A 14,428-nucleotide genomic window follows, 5' to 3' on the forward strand; every position below is an offset into this window, starting at 1 on the left:
TGAGATGATCTGGCAAAGCCCATCTGCTCTGACTGTACATCAGTTCTAGAATTATGACATATATGAGACTGGCTGTAGGATTTAATTGTCTAAAACCTACACACAAGCACTTGAATCGCAGGAGAGGCTCGGGGCTTGACAAGGGTCTAAAAACTCTGCCAGAACAACCTCTGGGCCATCACATTTGAGTGATGGAACTCATAACTGGCTTTCTAGTACCTCTAGATTTTCTTGGCTCGTAAAAAGTGTCTAGTTTGCATTTAAATTAGAGCTGGAAGGAATATGAGATAATCATATCCAAAGGATATAAAGAGAAAGACGAGAACGAACACTTTTGGAGCTTATTGTGTGTGATATTGTGATTCATAATAAGAAATGTATATTTGGTCTTCGTTGGTTTCTGGCACAGAGCCCCTAAAAGCCTTGTAATTTCCTAAGTGGTAACAGCAATAAAAGTGTCTTAATATTCATAACAAACCCCTTCCAATGACACCTGAGTTTATGTGTTATGAGTTATGAGGTTCTTTGGGAAAGCACCTAGGGATGGAGCTGGTTGCTAGGGGAACCAAACACATGAGAGCAGGAACTTTCAGTCCCATCCCCCGATCTCCAGGAAGGGGAGAGGGGCTGGAGGTTGAATCAATTACCAATGGGCAATGATTTAATCAGTAGTGTCTGTGTGATGAAGCCTCTGGAAAAACTCAAAAAGACAAGGTTCAGAGGTCTTCAGGGTTGCTGAACATAAGGAGATTTGGGAAGAGTGATATGTTCAGAGGGTCACAGACGCTCCACACCTTCCCACCCCCAATACCTTGCTCTGTGCATCTGTTTCATCTGGCTATTCCTGAGCTACATCCTTTTATGATCAACTGGTAACCTAGTAAGTTAAATGCTCTTCTGAGTTCTGCATTGGCTCTGGCAAAATTGATCATACCCAAGGAGGGGGTCTGGGAACCTCCCACTCACCTACAGCCAGTAGATTAGAAGCACAGGTGACAAGCTGGACTTGGGATTAGTATCTGAAGTGTGTGTTTGGGGGTCGGAGGGGGCAGGGAGGTGGGGAGTCTTGAATGACTGAGTCCTTAACCTGTAGGATATCTGACACTATCTACCTGAAGCATTCATATATTGGTGGTGTTGGGGAAAACACGCATTATATTATGTAACATCCATTGCCTTCTCGGGCCTCAGAGTAGAGAAAGGTGGCTGTGGCGAGGGCAAGGGGTAGCCTGCATCACGGCACTAGTGAGGCAGGATTCTAACTCAGCAAGTGTCAGCATGATGCTCTGGGTCTCCACACACACCCGGGTCTGACACTCCTTTCTGCTCTCGCCTCATCCTCAGTCTCATCCAGAAGGAAGTCCTGTCGACCTGCTGTGCACACCAGCCACTCCAGGCTTCCTTGGGGGTTCGTTTAGCTCAACTGCAGAGAGTCCTTCCCTTCCCTTCCCAGGTGGCTCAGTGGTGAAGAATCCACTCGCAATGCAGGTGATGTAGGAGGCGTGAGTTTGACTCCTGATCAGGAGGATCCCCTGGAGAAGGAAATGGCAACCCATTCCAGTATCCTTGCCTGGAAAATCCCAAGGACAGAGGAGCTTGGTGGGCTACAGTCCATGGGGTCGCAAAGAGTAGGACACGACTTAGTGACTACACAACAGCAACACAGAGACTTCCCTTGATCAACTGTGTCCCATTCAGTGCTGATACCTGCATGTGGGCAGGAAAACCCGCGCTCTGCCAACATTCAGAAGCAGGCTGCTGGGTGGCCTGGGGCATTTCTTGAGCTGTTTGACATGTCTTTGAGAAAGAGGCGGAAGACCAGAATTCAAGTCCCAGCCCTGCCATTTGCCTGGGGTGTGGCTGTTCACTCACCCTTTAGCTTCCTTCTCAGTGCACTGAGCCATCCACTGACACTGGCTAAAGAATCAACTCCCTGTCTCTGGAAACTAATGAACCATTCATATGCAAGGAAGGGTTTGTCCGCAAACATGGTGACATTCCAGGCACCCATCGGAGTGAAGCCACAACAGTGCCTCTGCGTGTCTTTCCAGCAGCATGTCTGTGTGTCTACCTCCCTGGCAGCTGTGGGCCCCTAACTACCCATCTAACCCGAGTCCATGATGCAGAGACCGGAGAGAAAACCTCTCACAGGTCTTGAGACAAAGGCCAGAATCACCTTTTCTGGATTCCTTGCAGCCAAACGGATCACCATAAGATGCTCTCTTTTCATGCTGGGATGGGCTTGGGAAAGGACTCAGGATGGCTACCCCTCCCCAGTAGAACACCTGCCCCCAAGATGGGATGGAGGCTCCTGGTTGCTGGGGCAGTGGTGACCCCTGCCCCAAACCACTGCCACTCCTCTGCCTGGCAAAGTCCTCTTGTCCTCTGTGGCTGTAGCCCTCCCCATGTTCACCCTCCCACTCTGTAGTTTGATCACCTCGTCAGTGACACTCAGGCTCCAGGCTCACAGATGAGAGGACTGAGCCCATAGTATTCCAAGGGACCACTTGTCTATTTCCCAACCAGACTGTGGCAGGCAGGGACATTGTCCAGCCTACCCATGTGCCACAGAGCTGGCCACTGAGTAAGCTCCAAGCCACAGTACACTGAATGGCTACTGACTAAATGTTTTCTTGGTCTGTGTGTGTTGTGGGGGGGTGTCTGGGGTGTGGAGGGGTGTGACACTACCATGTGTCATGAAATCAGTACAACCCAGTGGGCTGGCCACTGTGATGACAGACCAAGTTCTGAATCTTGGCTCTATCCCCTACTTTAACCTTTGTGAGGTTCCGAGTAAGCTGTGGCTTCATCGTCTGTGAAATGGGTCTGCCTCACAGATCGATGATGAATAATTAAACACGAGTGCTATAAAGCCTTCGGTTTGATGCCAGTCTCAGGTCAGAGTGGGGACTCAGTAAACAGCACCTACCAGACCAGCCAGGGGAAAGCTGGGTGGGTGCAGGCCAGAGCCCGGGCTCTCAGAAGACAGCTTTGATTTGTAAAAATAGAGCCCGTGCCCCTGCTTTGAGCTGTGCCCAGCGAGAGCTACAGATGGATTCCTGGGTGGCTTTCCTGCTTAACAGAACAAGGAAACAGGAGGCCCCAGTCCCAACTGCTAAAAATAGGCGATGCCAGTAGACTTTGACCTTGCTTCAGGGCTGGGCAGCGCACTATGGAAACCAGGCTTGGCTCTTTGCAGGGAGCTGGGGACGCAGAGAGTTGTGCCAAGAGCCCTGCCACTGCCAGCCCTCTGATATGAATATCAGGGGCTGGGTGGGGATGTCATTCTTGGCAGGAGCCTCTACCGTGGTGCAGTAAGCCACTGGCCAAGTGGACCGTCCCCTTCCTGGCCCCCATCTATTACACCTGCCACCAACTGCTTCATCCTAGACCCTACGAAAAAAATCAGTGGCTCAGCAAACCTTTCCAAAAGGTCTCATCTAAATTGCTAAGGTCTCTCCTACAGGCAAGGCAGCCTTGAGGTTCCAGCTAAGCTCAGTGCATCACCTCTGGGGGCCTGATGACTTATGAGCCTGCCCACCTGGAAGAAGAGACCCACAGCCATGACGGGTTACAAAGCCCTTTCTCCTCCCTTAACTCACAGAGTCCCTCAATTTCCCTGTGAAATGGATGTTACTACATCCACCCCGGTGCTAGGAAAACTGGGGCTCCAGAGTACCGTGTACTGAAAAGAGTGCCTAAACCTGAAATTATAAAAACCTGGGTTCGTGCATGAGCTGTGCGACTCACTCAGTGACTTGCCAAGGTCTAAGAGCTTTGGTTTCCCCACCCAGAAGACGGGAAAAATTGGTCAATGGCTCCTAAGGTCCCTTCTGGGGCTAAAGACTAAAGTTCTAGGTTGTATGCCTTGTTACCACAAGTCGCCAAGTCAAGAGGAGAAGGTCCTAAGTCTTAGGATCTAGTTATAAAGGTTTGCTCACATACACAAATAATGATCTTGAGGCCAAATGAGCGAACTGCCAGGGAGGGTGAAATAAACTCAGGTTTACACAGAGGAGGAAAAACACTTTGGGAGTTCAGGGCATGCCGCATGAAGGGCTGTCATCAGAGTTGGTCTTGAAGGATGGCCATAAGTTAAACGGGATGAAGTGAAAGTGAAAAGTCGCTCAGTCATGTCCGACTCTTTGTGACTCCATGGACTGTAGCCCACCAGGCTCCTCCGTCTATGGGATTTTCCAGGCAAGAGTACTGGAGTGGGTTGCCATTTCCTTCTCCAGGAGATCTTCCCCACCCAGTGATCGAACCCAGGTCTCCCGCATTGTAGACAGATGCTTTACCGTCTGAGCCACCAGGGAAGTCTCTTAAACAGGATGAGAAAGGGCATTCCAGGAGCTGCACCAGCATAAGCAAAGTGACTAAACAACAACAAAACATCACCAGAGCCTAGCCTGCAATGAGCCCCAACTGGAAGGCAGACTAATGAGAAGGGGGCTGGGAGCTCCCGCTGCTCCACATGGCTCGGATCCTCAGAGTCAGGCAGATAACGGCCCTGCACCTGCTCTTGCGGGGCAGAGAAGCACGCCATGCTCACAGAGCTGCAGGCTGGAAAGGCTCTAGCACCTTCACAGTCTGAGCTCCTGCAGGTGTATGGCCTGGGAAGGATGCCTGGATCCCGCTGAGAACATCCCTCCTGCCACACGGGGCCTGGGCACCGGCAGGCGGGGAAAGCCTGGCAGCCAAGTGAGCAGAGGCTCACAGCAAAGACTTTCATAATGGCGTTACCTCCGTGGTTTCTGGAGAATGCAAGTGGCTGGGGAGTGGTCGCCTGGGGTTAAGGACATGCCACCAGGGCAACAAGTACGTGCCTCTCAAGGCAGAAAGATGGGTGTCTTCTCCCTTCTGACTAGAGGAGACGTGAGGGACAGTACCTTGCCTCCCCTTTAGTCTCAGAATCACAGGACATTAAAACCAGAAGGGCTCTTGGAAGAACATGTCCCATAAACCCATTTTACAGATGAGGAGACTGAGGCCAAGGGAGAGAAGGTGGCTTATCTAAAGCCCATCAAACCAGGAGCAAGGTTCAGGCCTGAACTGAGTCCTGGGCCATAGACAATCTGAAGCCAAAAATACCATATACAAAAGGACAACAGGAAAAGCAGCTCTGGGAAGAGGAGGACTGATGAGTGTCAGATGCTGGGGACGGCAAGAACTCTAAATTCAGCACTGAGGAAGCAACTGGAAATGGAACTCTGATGCAGGTGTATAAATGCTGGAGAAACAGGCAAAGTCCCTTAAGAGAAAGCAGTAAAAAGAACGGACAGAGAGAAACAGACACTGAAGTGCAGGGAAGAAAACTCAAGGCATTCGGGCTAAATGACCTCGGTCTTCTCAGCCAGAGGTGAGGCCACCCGTGAGAACAGTCTCTGTAGGGACTGGACTAGAGGTCTATGGTGCAGACTCAGAAGGGGAACCCTGGGGCACTTCAGGGTCCAGTGGGCGCTCATGAGGCTCCAGGAACAGCTCAGGGCTTGGATTTCGCTGAACCTGTGATCTGTGCTTGGGCCAGAAGGCACGGCCCATGGCCTCTCCAACAATGCCTGGCAGTCCTGGAGAAGCAGCAGAGGAAGCAGATGGGCCTGCATGCGTGTTGAAGGGGGGTCAGGGGACAGTCACAGGGGCAGGAGAATCAAAGGGCAAATGGGGACACAAAAGACATGCCTGAGGCTTGACCGGGCGGGGAGGAAGACCAGGGCAGGAGGGGGTTGTTGAGGGCCAAGGCCACGCGCAGAGGAACTGGAAGGAGGCTAAGAAACAACAGAATCCTGGATCTTATTCTGGTTACAGGATAAGAAACAACAGAATCCTGGATCTTGGAGTGAATGGACAGTGACAGGACCCAAGGTGCATCTGGGTGAGGTTTGCTCAAACGAAACTTCAGTGAGAGGAAACCAGGTCTGGAATATTTAGAGGCGTCAACAACTTGAGTTCTGAGTTTGCCCCAGGAGGAGGAAAATGGGCACTTGAGGCCTTGAAGGATAGGAAGAGGGTGCTGAGGTCAGAGGGTGCAGCACTGGGTGGTCCAACCTCAAAGGAAGCAGAAGTACACAGTGGAGGGGACAAAGGATGGTGGGTTGCCCTTCCCTGAGCCATGGGAGCCAAAGGGAGAGTCTCCAGCTCACAGGAAGGAATCAGGAACATGATCTCAAGGAGGCAGCAGGATGCTCGTGGCAACAGTCAAGGGGGTAAGGCAGTGGGCTGCAGACAGACAGGAGGTCCTGAAGGTAGGGCGGAAGTTGGTGTAGAGGGGGCATCTAGTGGGTGCAGAGGGACACATCTGCCCAGCAGGCACTATAACCCAGGCGTACTTAAGCCCTGGCTCCACTGCATCACCGCAGACTGAGCACCACACCATCCATCTCAGGCAGACCCAATTTCCAGGCATCGACTCTGAGTACCTCCTTACAACCATCATGCATAAGCCCAGGAAGTATTTAAAAACTCTCTTTCAGGTAGAAAGGCTTAGTTACACAGGAGGAGCTCCAGGTCTCAGTTCAAATATCTCCTACCAGAGAACTCACCCTTTCATACTGTGTCTAAAATAGCACTGCCCCTTACTCTGTCTCCTCACTCTGCTTTATTTTTCTTAACCCTTATTACCACCTGTCATATTACGCGGGTATTACATACATACATTGCATTATCCACTGCTTAGAACACAGCCTAGTGCACAACGAGCACTCAATAAATATTTTTAGATTGCTGAATAAATTCTCTTTGAAACCCAAAGCTAGATTCTGCTGGGAATGGAAACTCTGAAGTCTTTCTTGCTTTTTAAAAGAATAAAGCTGACAGTATGACATTCCTTGATTTCAAACTATACTGCAAAGCTACAGTAATCAAAACAGTCTAGTACAGACACATAGCTCAAAGGAACAGAGAGCCCAGAAATGAACTCACATTTATACGATCAATTAATGAACAACAAAGGGGGCAAGAATCTAAAATGCAGCAAAGACAGCCTCTTCAATAAATGGCGTTGGGAGATCTGTACAGCTACAGGGAGAAGAATCAAACAACTTCTATCTCATACTACACACAAAAATCAATTCAAAATGGATTAAAGATTTAAACATAAGACGTGAAATCATAAAACTTGCAGAAGAAAACATAGGCAGTGTGCTCTTTGACAGTAATCTTAGTAGTATTTTTTAATGTCTCCTTAGGCAAGGGAAACAAAAGCAAAAATAAATAAATGCAATTATACCAAACTAAAAAGCTTTTACACCATGAAGATAACTATCAGCAAAATAAAAACACCACCTACTGAATGGGAGAAGATCTTTGCAAGGGACATATCTGATAAGGGATTAATATCCAAAATACACGAAGATCTCCTACAACTCAACATCAAAAATATCCACACGATCCTATTTAGAAATGGGTAGAAGATCTGAATAGACATTTTTTCCAAAGAAGACACACAGATGTCCAACAGACAACATGAAAAAATGATCAACATCACTATCAGGAAAATGCAAGTCTAAACTACAGTGAGGTAGCCATCACCTCACACCTGTCAGAACGTCTATTATCAAAAACACAACGAAAAACAAGCATCGGCAAGGATACGGAGAACAGGGAACCCTTCTGCGCTGTTTATTGGTGGGAATGTAAACGGATGCAGCCACCATGGAAAAGAGTACGGAGAGTCCTCAAAAATTAAAAACAGAACTACTGTATGATCCAGCACTTCCACTCCTGGATATTTATCCAGAGAAAACAAAAACACTGATGAGAAAAGATATATGTACTCTTAGACTCATCGCACTGTTATATTAGCTAAGATATGGAAGGAACCCAAGTGCCCATCAATAGATGAATGGATCAAGAAGATGCAGTGTCTATACATACACATCAGAATACTACTCAGCCATTGAAAATAATGACATCTTGCCATTTGTGACAACATGGATGGATCTAGAGGGTATTGTGCTAAGTGAAATAAATCAGACAGTGAAAGACAAATATGGTATGATTTATCACTTATGTGTGGAGTCTAAGAAACAAATGAACAAACATTACAAAATAGAAACAGAATTATAGTACAGAGGACAAACAGGTGGTTGCCAGGAGGGAAGGAGGGAGAAAAAGAATAGGTGAAGGTGATTAAGAAGTACAAACATCCAGTAGTTGCAAAATAAATGAGTCACAGGTCTGAAATGTACAGCAAGGAGAATATAGCCAGCAACTACATACTATTTTTGTGTGGCAACAGGTTGTAAATAGGCTTATTGTGGTGATCATTTACAGATGTACAGAAATACCGAATTACCATCTTGTGTAGCAGGAACTAACATAGTATTGTTGGTCAGTTATAAAATAGATGAAGAAATAAAAATAAACGAAAGAGTGGTTCTGAGCTGTGCTGAGTTCACTTACTCGGGCACCTCCGCTGCGGACAGTTCTGTCTCAGGCAAAGCGAGGGAAGTCTTTGCTGACCAAACACAACCTCCTGGAGCCTGCAAGATGGCTCTCGAGCAATGCCAAGACCTGCTCAGACCACCCGGCCCCGGAGCCCACTAAGCCTGGCTGCGGCTCAGCTGTGCCCACAGCACCTGCTCTCTACACCTGGCAAGAGTCCACGAGAAGAGGGTGGCACAGCCTCTTCTGCTAGTTAAAAATACACACAGCATCCGCAGAAGAATTCTTATAATGAGATTTCTTTCTACCTACTCTAGAGATGTGCCTACACTGCATCCTCATGCTTGGAAACGTCTCCCTAGCACGTCCCCATGTGCAGCAAGATACTGGACACCTCCAGGGTGGGGCGTCACGGATGCATCACCTCACATGGGCGCCAGCACCTCCATCCCAATGCTCTTTACCACAACAGTAATGCAGTTTTACACCTGTCTTTCTCTACCAATTTCTAGTAACCTGTGATTAGCCGGTCCATTGTGGAAGGAATCAAAGGAATACTTACCGGAACCTGGGCAGAGTCGAGGAACTGGAGGCCAAAGTAATCTGTTTCCACCAGGTCTAAGTGGTACACAATCTGATCAAACAAATCCTGGCCTTTGGCATGTTTCTGGAAGATAAGGGGTAGATTAAATTTTAGGAGGTGACAGTTGATAAGAAACAAACAAACAAAAAAAAAAAACTCAAACAACAAAATCACTTTCCTCTCTCTACCATACACATATGTGTCAGAGTACACAAATTTATTTAAATGCAATTATTTTTTTATTATAATACAAACTCATGATTAAATCTAAAGCATACATGATGACAAGAAAACCCCACCAAACTACTACTTTATAGGATGATTAGGGAACCAACACCTTATTATGATAAATGGTTAATAAATAGAAAAAAAAAAAAGTCAAGCATTGATCCTGCCTTTAGCTGCAGCACTAGGAACCCAAAGAGTTGCTGTTGTTTCATTGCTAAGACATACCCCACTCTTTTGCAACCCCACGGACTGCAGCCTGCCAGGCTCCCCTGTCCATCGGATTTCCCAGCCAAGAATGGAGTCGGCTGCCATTTACTTCTCCAGGGTTTTGCCCAACCCAGGAATCAAACCCTCATCTCCTGCACTGCAGGCAGATTCCTTACCACTGAGCCACCAGAAAAGACCAACCAAAGAGTAGATGACAGCATATACAAAAATTAACTAAAAATGAATCAAAGACCTAAATGTAAGAGTTAAAACTATAAAACTCAGAATAAAACATACACACACATCTTCACGACCTTGGATTAGGCAAAAGTTTTTTAGCTAAGACACCAAAGGCACAAACAACAATGGAAAAATCAAACTGGACATCACCAAAATGTAAAACTTTTATGCTTCGAAGAACACAAAGACATCAAGAAAGTACAAAGACAGTCCAGAATGGGAGAAAAGTTTACAAATCATACTTCTGATAAGGGACTTCTCTAGGACATATAAAAAATTATTACAACTCAATAATAAAAAGACAAATACTCAATTTAAACACAGGTCAAGGATATATAGAGATGAGGGCTTCCCAGGCGGCACAGTGGTAAAGAAGCCGCCTGCAGTGCAGGAGATGGGGGTTCGACCCCTGAGTCAGGAAGATCCCCTGGAGAAGGAAATGGCAATCCACTCCAGTACTATTGCCTGGGGAATCCCATGGACAGAGGAGCCTGGTGGGCTACAAGGGGGTCTCAAAGAATCAGACCTGACTGAGTGACAGAGCACACACACATATATAGAGATAGAGAGATGGTTCACCTAAGAGAGACAAATAGCCAACAGGCATATCAAAAGATGCTCAACATCATTAGTCATCAGGGAAGTGCAAGTCACAACCACAATTAGACACTCCACACCCACTCGGAGGGCTACAACAAAAGAAGAGAGATCACCAGTGCTGGAGAAACTGGAACCCTCTTACATTGCTGATGGGAATGTCAAATCTTGTAGCTAATTTAGAAAAGAAGCCTGGCAACTTCTTAAACAGTTAAACACAGAGTTACCATGTGACCCAGCAATTCCACTTTTAGGTAAATATCCAAGGAAAAATGAAAACATTATGCTCACACAGAAACTGGTACAAAAATGTTTACAGCAGCATTATCCATAATAGCCCCAAAGTGGAAGCAACCTGAATGTCTATCACTTGATGAATGGATAAACAAAATGTAGCATATCCATATAATGAAATACTATTTGGCCATAAAAAGGAATAAAGTTCTGATACATGCTACAACGTTGATGGACTCTGAAAACATTATACTAAGTGAAAGAACCTGGTTATAAGTTACAAGTGACCACATATTATTTGAGATGTCCAGAATATTAAGTCTAGAGACAGAAATTAGATTGATAATTAGTAACTGCTTAGGACTGCCAGGTGTATGGGGTGACAGCAAAGATGAACAGGGTTTGAGGGGAGGCGGTTAATGAAGTGTTCTAAAATTGACCATGGCTATAGATGTGCAACTCTATGAATATACTGCTGCTGCTGCTGCTAAATTGCTTCAGTCGTGTCCGACTCTGTGTGACCCTAGAGACGGCAGCCCACCAGGCTCCCCGGTCCCTGGGATTCTCCAGGCAAGAACACTGGAGTGGCTTGCCAGTTCCTTCTCCAATGCACGAAAGTGAAAAGTGAAAGTGAAGTCGCTCAGTTGTCCCGACTCTTAGCGACCCCATGGACTGCAGCCTACCAGGCTCCTCCGTCCATGGGATTTTCCAGGCAAGAGTACTGGAGTGGGTTGCTATTGTCTTCTCCGATGAATATACTAAAACCCACTAAATTTGTATGTTTCAGATAGGTGAATGTATGGTATGTGAATCTCTATAAATAAACTACTAAAAATAGCAGAGAGGCAGAGTTTTTCTTTAGAGTAGTATTCCAGCAAATAAATGAAGAAAGAATAACAAAACTGTGATATCACAGTTTTGTAGCTTCTAATGAATGGCAGGCTCTAAGTATTGGATGCCAGTGGCTACTAACATTGCAATAGGAGACAGATAACCAGGTGAAAAACATCCACCCACCCAAGGTATAATCTTGCTCCCCACACCTCTGTTTCCACAGGGAAAAAAGAAATCTACCTTGCAACTGGTTAAACTACTAGATCCAACCGTAGGAAATGCAGAGGAATGTTCTAAACTACAAAGAACCACAACTGGCAAGATCCAGCCTGTGGGAAATTCTAGAAACTCCTCAGGACGAATGACCCAGTTTCCTCAGCAAACGGAATATAGGGAAGAGAAGAGATCAAGAGGACACGTACAAATTGAAAGAGATTTAAAAGACATTTGTAAACAGGCAAGCTTAACTTGCAGTATCCAGGGATGCACACTTGGGTGAGCAATCTTGGAAAGACAGTAAAGAAGTGATTACAATGAAGTCAGGGTAGGTGCTGCTCTTGGGGCTGGGCACAGGGCTGGGAGGAGGCAACACCTGGGAACTTCGGCTGGCTGGCAGGGCTCCAGCCTTTGATGCGGGTGATGGTACCAGGGTGTCTGTCTACCTCCTAGTAGTTCATTAAAGTGTAGCTTTTTGTTTCCTTTGTACGGCTCTATTTGTGTTATATATATAAACAATAACAAAAAGTTAAAAAAAAAAATAAGAACTTCATCAATGAATTACAGTCTCCTTCCTTTCCGGAAATACCCCTCTGAAAGCAACAATTCAACACAAGATTCCAGAAGGCTCGACGTGCAGTGACATTCTCTGTAAATGAATCTAGTGGAGAAATAAGGTAGGATTGGGGGCGGGCAAAAAGGAGAAACAATCAAAATTCCAATCACAGAACACGGCACTGGGGCCCGCCAGCACATCAGAATATTATTCGGCTGTTACAAAAGAGAATTATGAGGATGAGACAGAACTACGGAAAATCCTTATGACAAACGTTCAATAAACAGAGCACAAGGGAACAGCAAACTGTGATTCCAGCTACATAAATCTGTGTGTGTACTGCACATGGACTACTTGATAAAAACAGGAGAGTGGCAAAAATTACAACAGTTGCGTTAGCACGGAGACACGATAGGTGGCTTATTTCCCAAGTTTTCTTTAACACTGATCTTTTGGCAGTTGTCAGGCAACAAATACAATGTAAAAAAAAAAAGTCACAATCCTGGCACTCTTCCTCCTTGCCCGTAACAATCCATTCTCTGCAGGTATTTTTTCCAATTACTCTCCAGTGCTTCTGGCCCCATGCAACACCTATCAGCACGGTGCCAAGGCTTGATTAGTGGGTTTCCTAGTGGGAGAGAACTAGTCAAAGTAAAGCTTTAGCAGCAGGATGTGGCAGAAACAACTGGGCTGCGAGGAAGCAAGAGACCTCTTGTCCCGGATGCACCAACTGCAGCCTTAAAGCAATTCATAATCTCGCCAATCCACATGGCTGCCCTGAACTTCCCCCCCATGGCTGGTAATCAGACCTGGCCATGGTCCCCTGGGTATACAGGGCCACCAAAGCTCAACTGACCCCAAATCCAACCTGCTCCCCTCTCTTTTGGTTCAGGGCTTACCATCCAGGTATGCAATTTTAACACTCTCGGGGTCTGAACTCAAAAAAGCACAGTTCCGCAAATGTAAAATGAGGGGAGTTAGCCGAAGTCTTTGTCTAGATCATTCCAAATTTTATTTTTCTCATGTCTTTCTAAAGTGACTCAATTTAGACGCAGCTCAAGGTGGTGGTTGGGAAAATAACCTTTCTAGGGGCAGTGGGTCCCTTCTGCCAATGTAAGGTGGGCTCCTCTTACTGGTAGACCCTTACTCAGCTGGACATGGAGGTGGCAGACAGCAGAGTCTGGTGGGTAGGATGCACCATTTTCACTCACCTATAAACACTTTCCCTCACTCACCTCCCAACCAAGTACACTCTTAGGTCTCTTCTGCTGGAAGAGGGAATTCCCAGTGGCCCTTACTGGGCCTAAAAAGAATCTGATGAAATTATAAGGGCTGGAACAAATAAAAAGGTCCTTGGAACAGAGGTGCCAGGGCTGAAGACAGGAGGATCAAGACCACAGTGCTTGAATCAACCATCTCTCACTCCTCCCAGCCCGCAGTGTGTCCACTCTTAAAACTGAGACGGTTCCAGATAATTCATCTGACCACCAGCCAGGACACCGTACTGAGAGCAGCCCCTAGAAGCCCACAAGTTGTCATCTTGGGCTTATTCGCCCAAACATATCCTTCTTCGGCAACATGTCCAACTCTGTTCTCCCCGCCCCCCTCAAAGGCAATAAGGGCCCCTCCATTGGGTTCCCACAAGCAGGCTCAGGCCTTTATTACAGGCACACTTAACACACTGCACCACGGCTACTCATGTTCCCATCTTACTCCTGCTTCAGACTCAGCACTCCCAAGGGCAGAGACCTGCTGAGTTCCCCTGGGTACCATCCCTTCTTCTCTCCATCCCCAAAGCACAGGCCTGGCTGGCACCCAGCAGGTACACCAAAAATGTCTGCTGGATGGATGGATGGATGGATAGGGGATGTGTAGGGTCTAGGGCCATGAAATGGATCTTCTGGAGGGGCCAAGCTAAAGCACAAAAAAACAGACTGATATTTCCCAAGCAGCAGACCTAAAAATGAGAATACACTCATTAAAATCTTTTCAAATTAAGTTTTCCATGAACAAGCATCTGGGGAACTGTCCTGTACTTCCAAGGCCATTTACCTAAACACGATTTTGTGGCTATTACATTAAGTGCTGTCGAGTGAGGACACAAGGAGATCAGTTAATGTGACAAGACTAGAAGCTGATCCTGTTGCCTCATCATTAACTAAGTCGCCCTCTCTATGATGAAGTCACTCACTCATTCAACAAATGTTTATCAACTGCTCATCAAATGCCAGTCACCCTTCCGGCAGTGGGGTACACTGGGTCACAAAGTCTGGGAGGAGCAGCTACAGGAAACTACAGAAGAACAGATTCTTCGTGGGGAATGAAGTCAGCCTAAAAAGCTTAAGACCCGA

The 14,428-nt window shown here is 46.6% G+C and overlaps 1 protein-coding gene across 1 annotated transcript in view; it reads right to left on the reverse strand.

Annotated features, from left to right (window-relative positions):
- The window catches only part of EPB41L4B (erythrocyte membrane protein band 4.1 like 4B), a gene marked incomplete at its 5' end in the record, with an annotated part of 138,993 nt that overhangs the window by 96,140 nt on the left and 28,425 nt on the right, over positions 1 to 14,428 (reverse strand). The window contains 1 exon segment of the mRNA XM_010843622.1: positions 8,945 to 9,049. Coding sequence (XP_010841924.1) covers positions 8,945 to 9,049 — 105 coding nt within the window.

The sequence above is a fragment of the Bison bison genome, unplaced genomic scaffold (genome assembly GCF_000754665.1).
Source record: "Bison bison bison isolate TAMUID 2011002044 unplaced genomic scaffold, Bison_UMD1.0 scf7180017864183, whole genome shotgun sequence".
Lineage (NCBI taxonomy): Eukaryota > Metazoa > Chordata > Mammalia > Artiodactyla > Bovidae > Bison > Bison bison.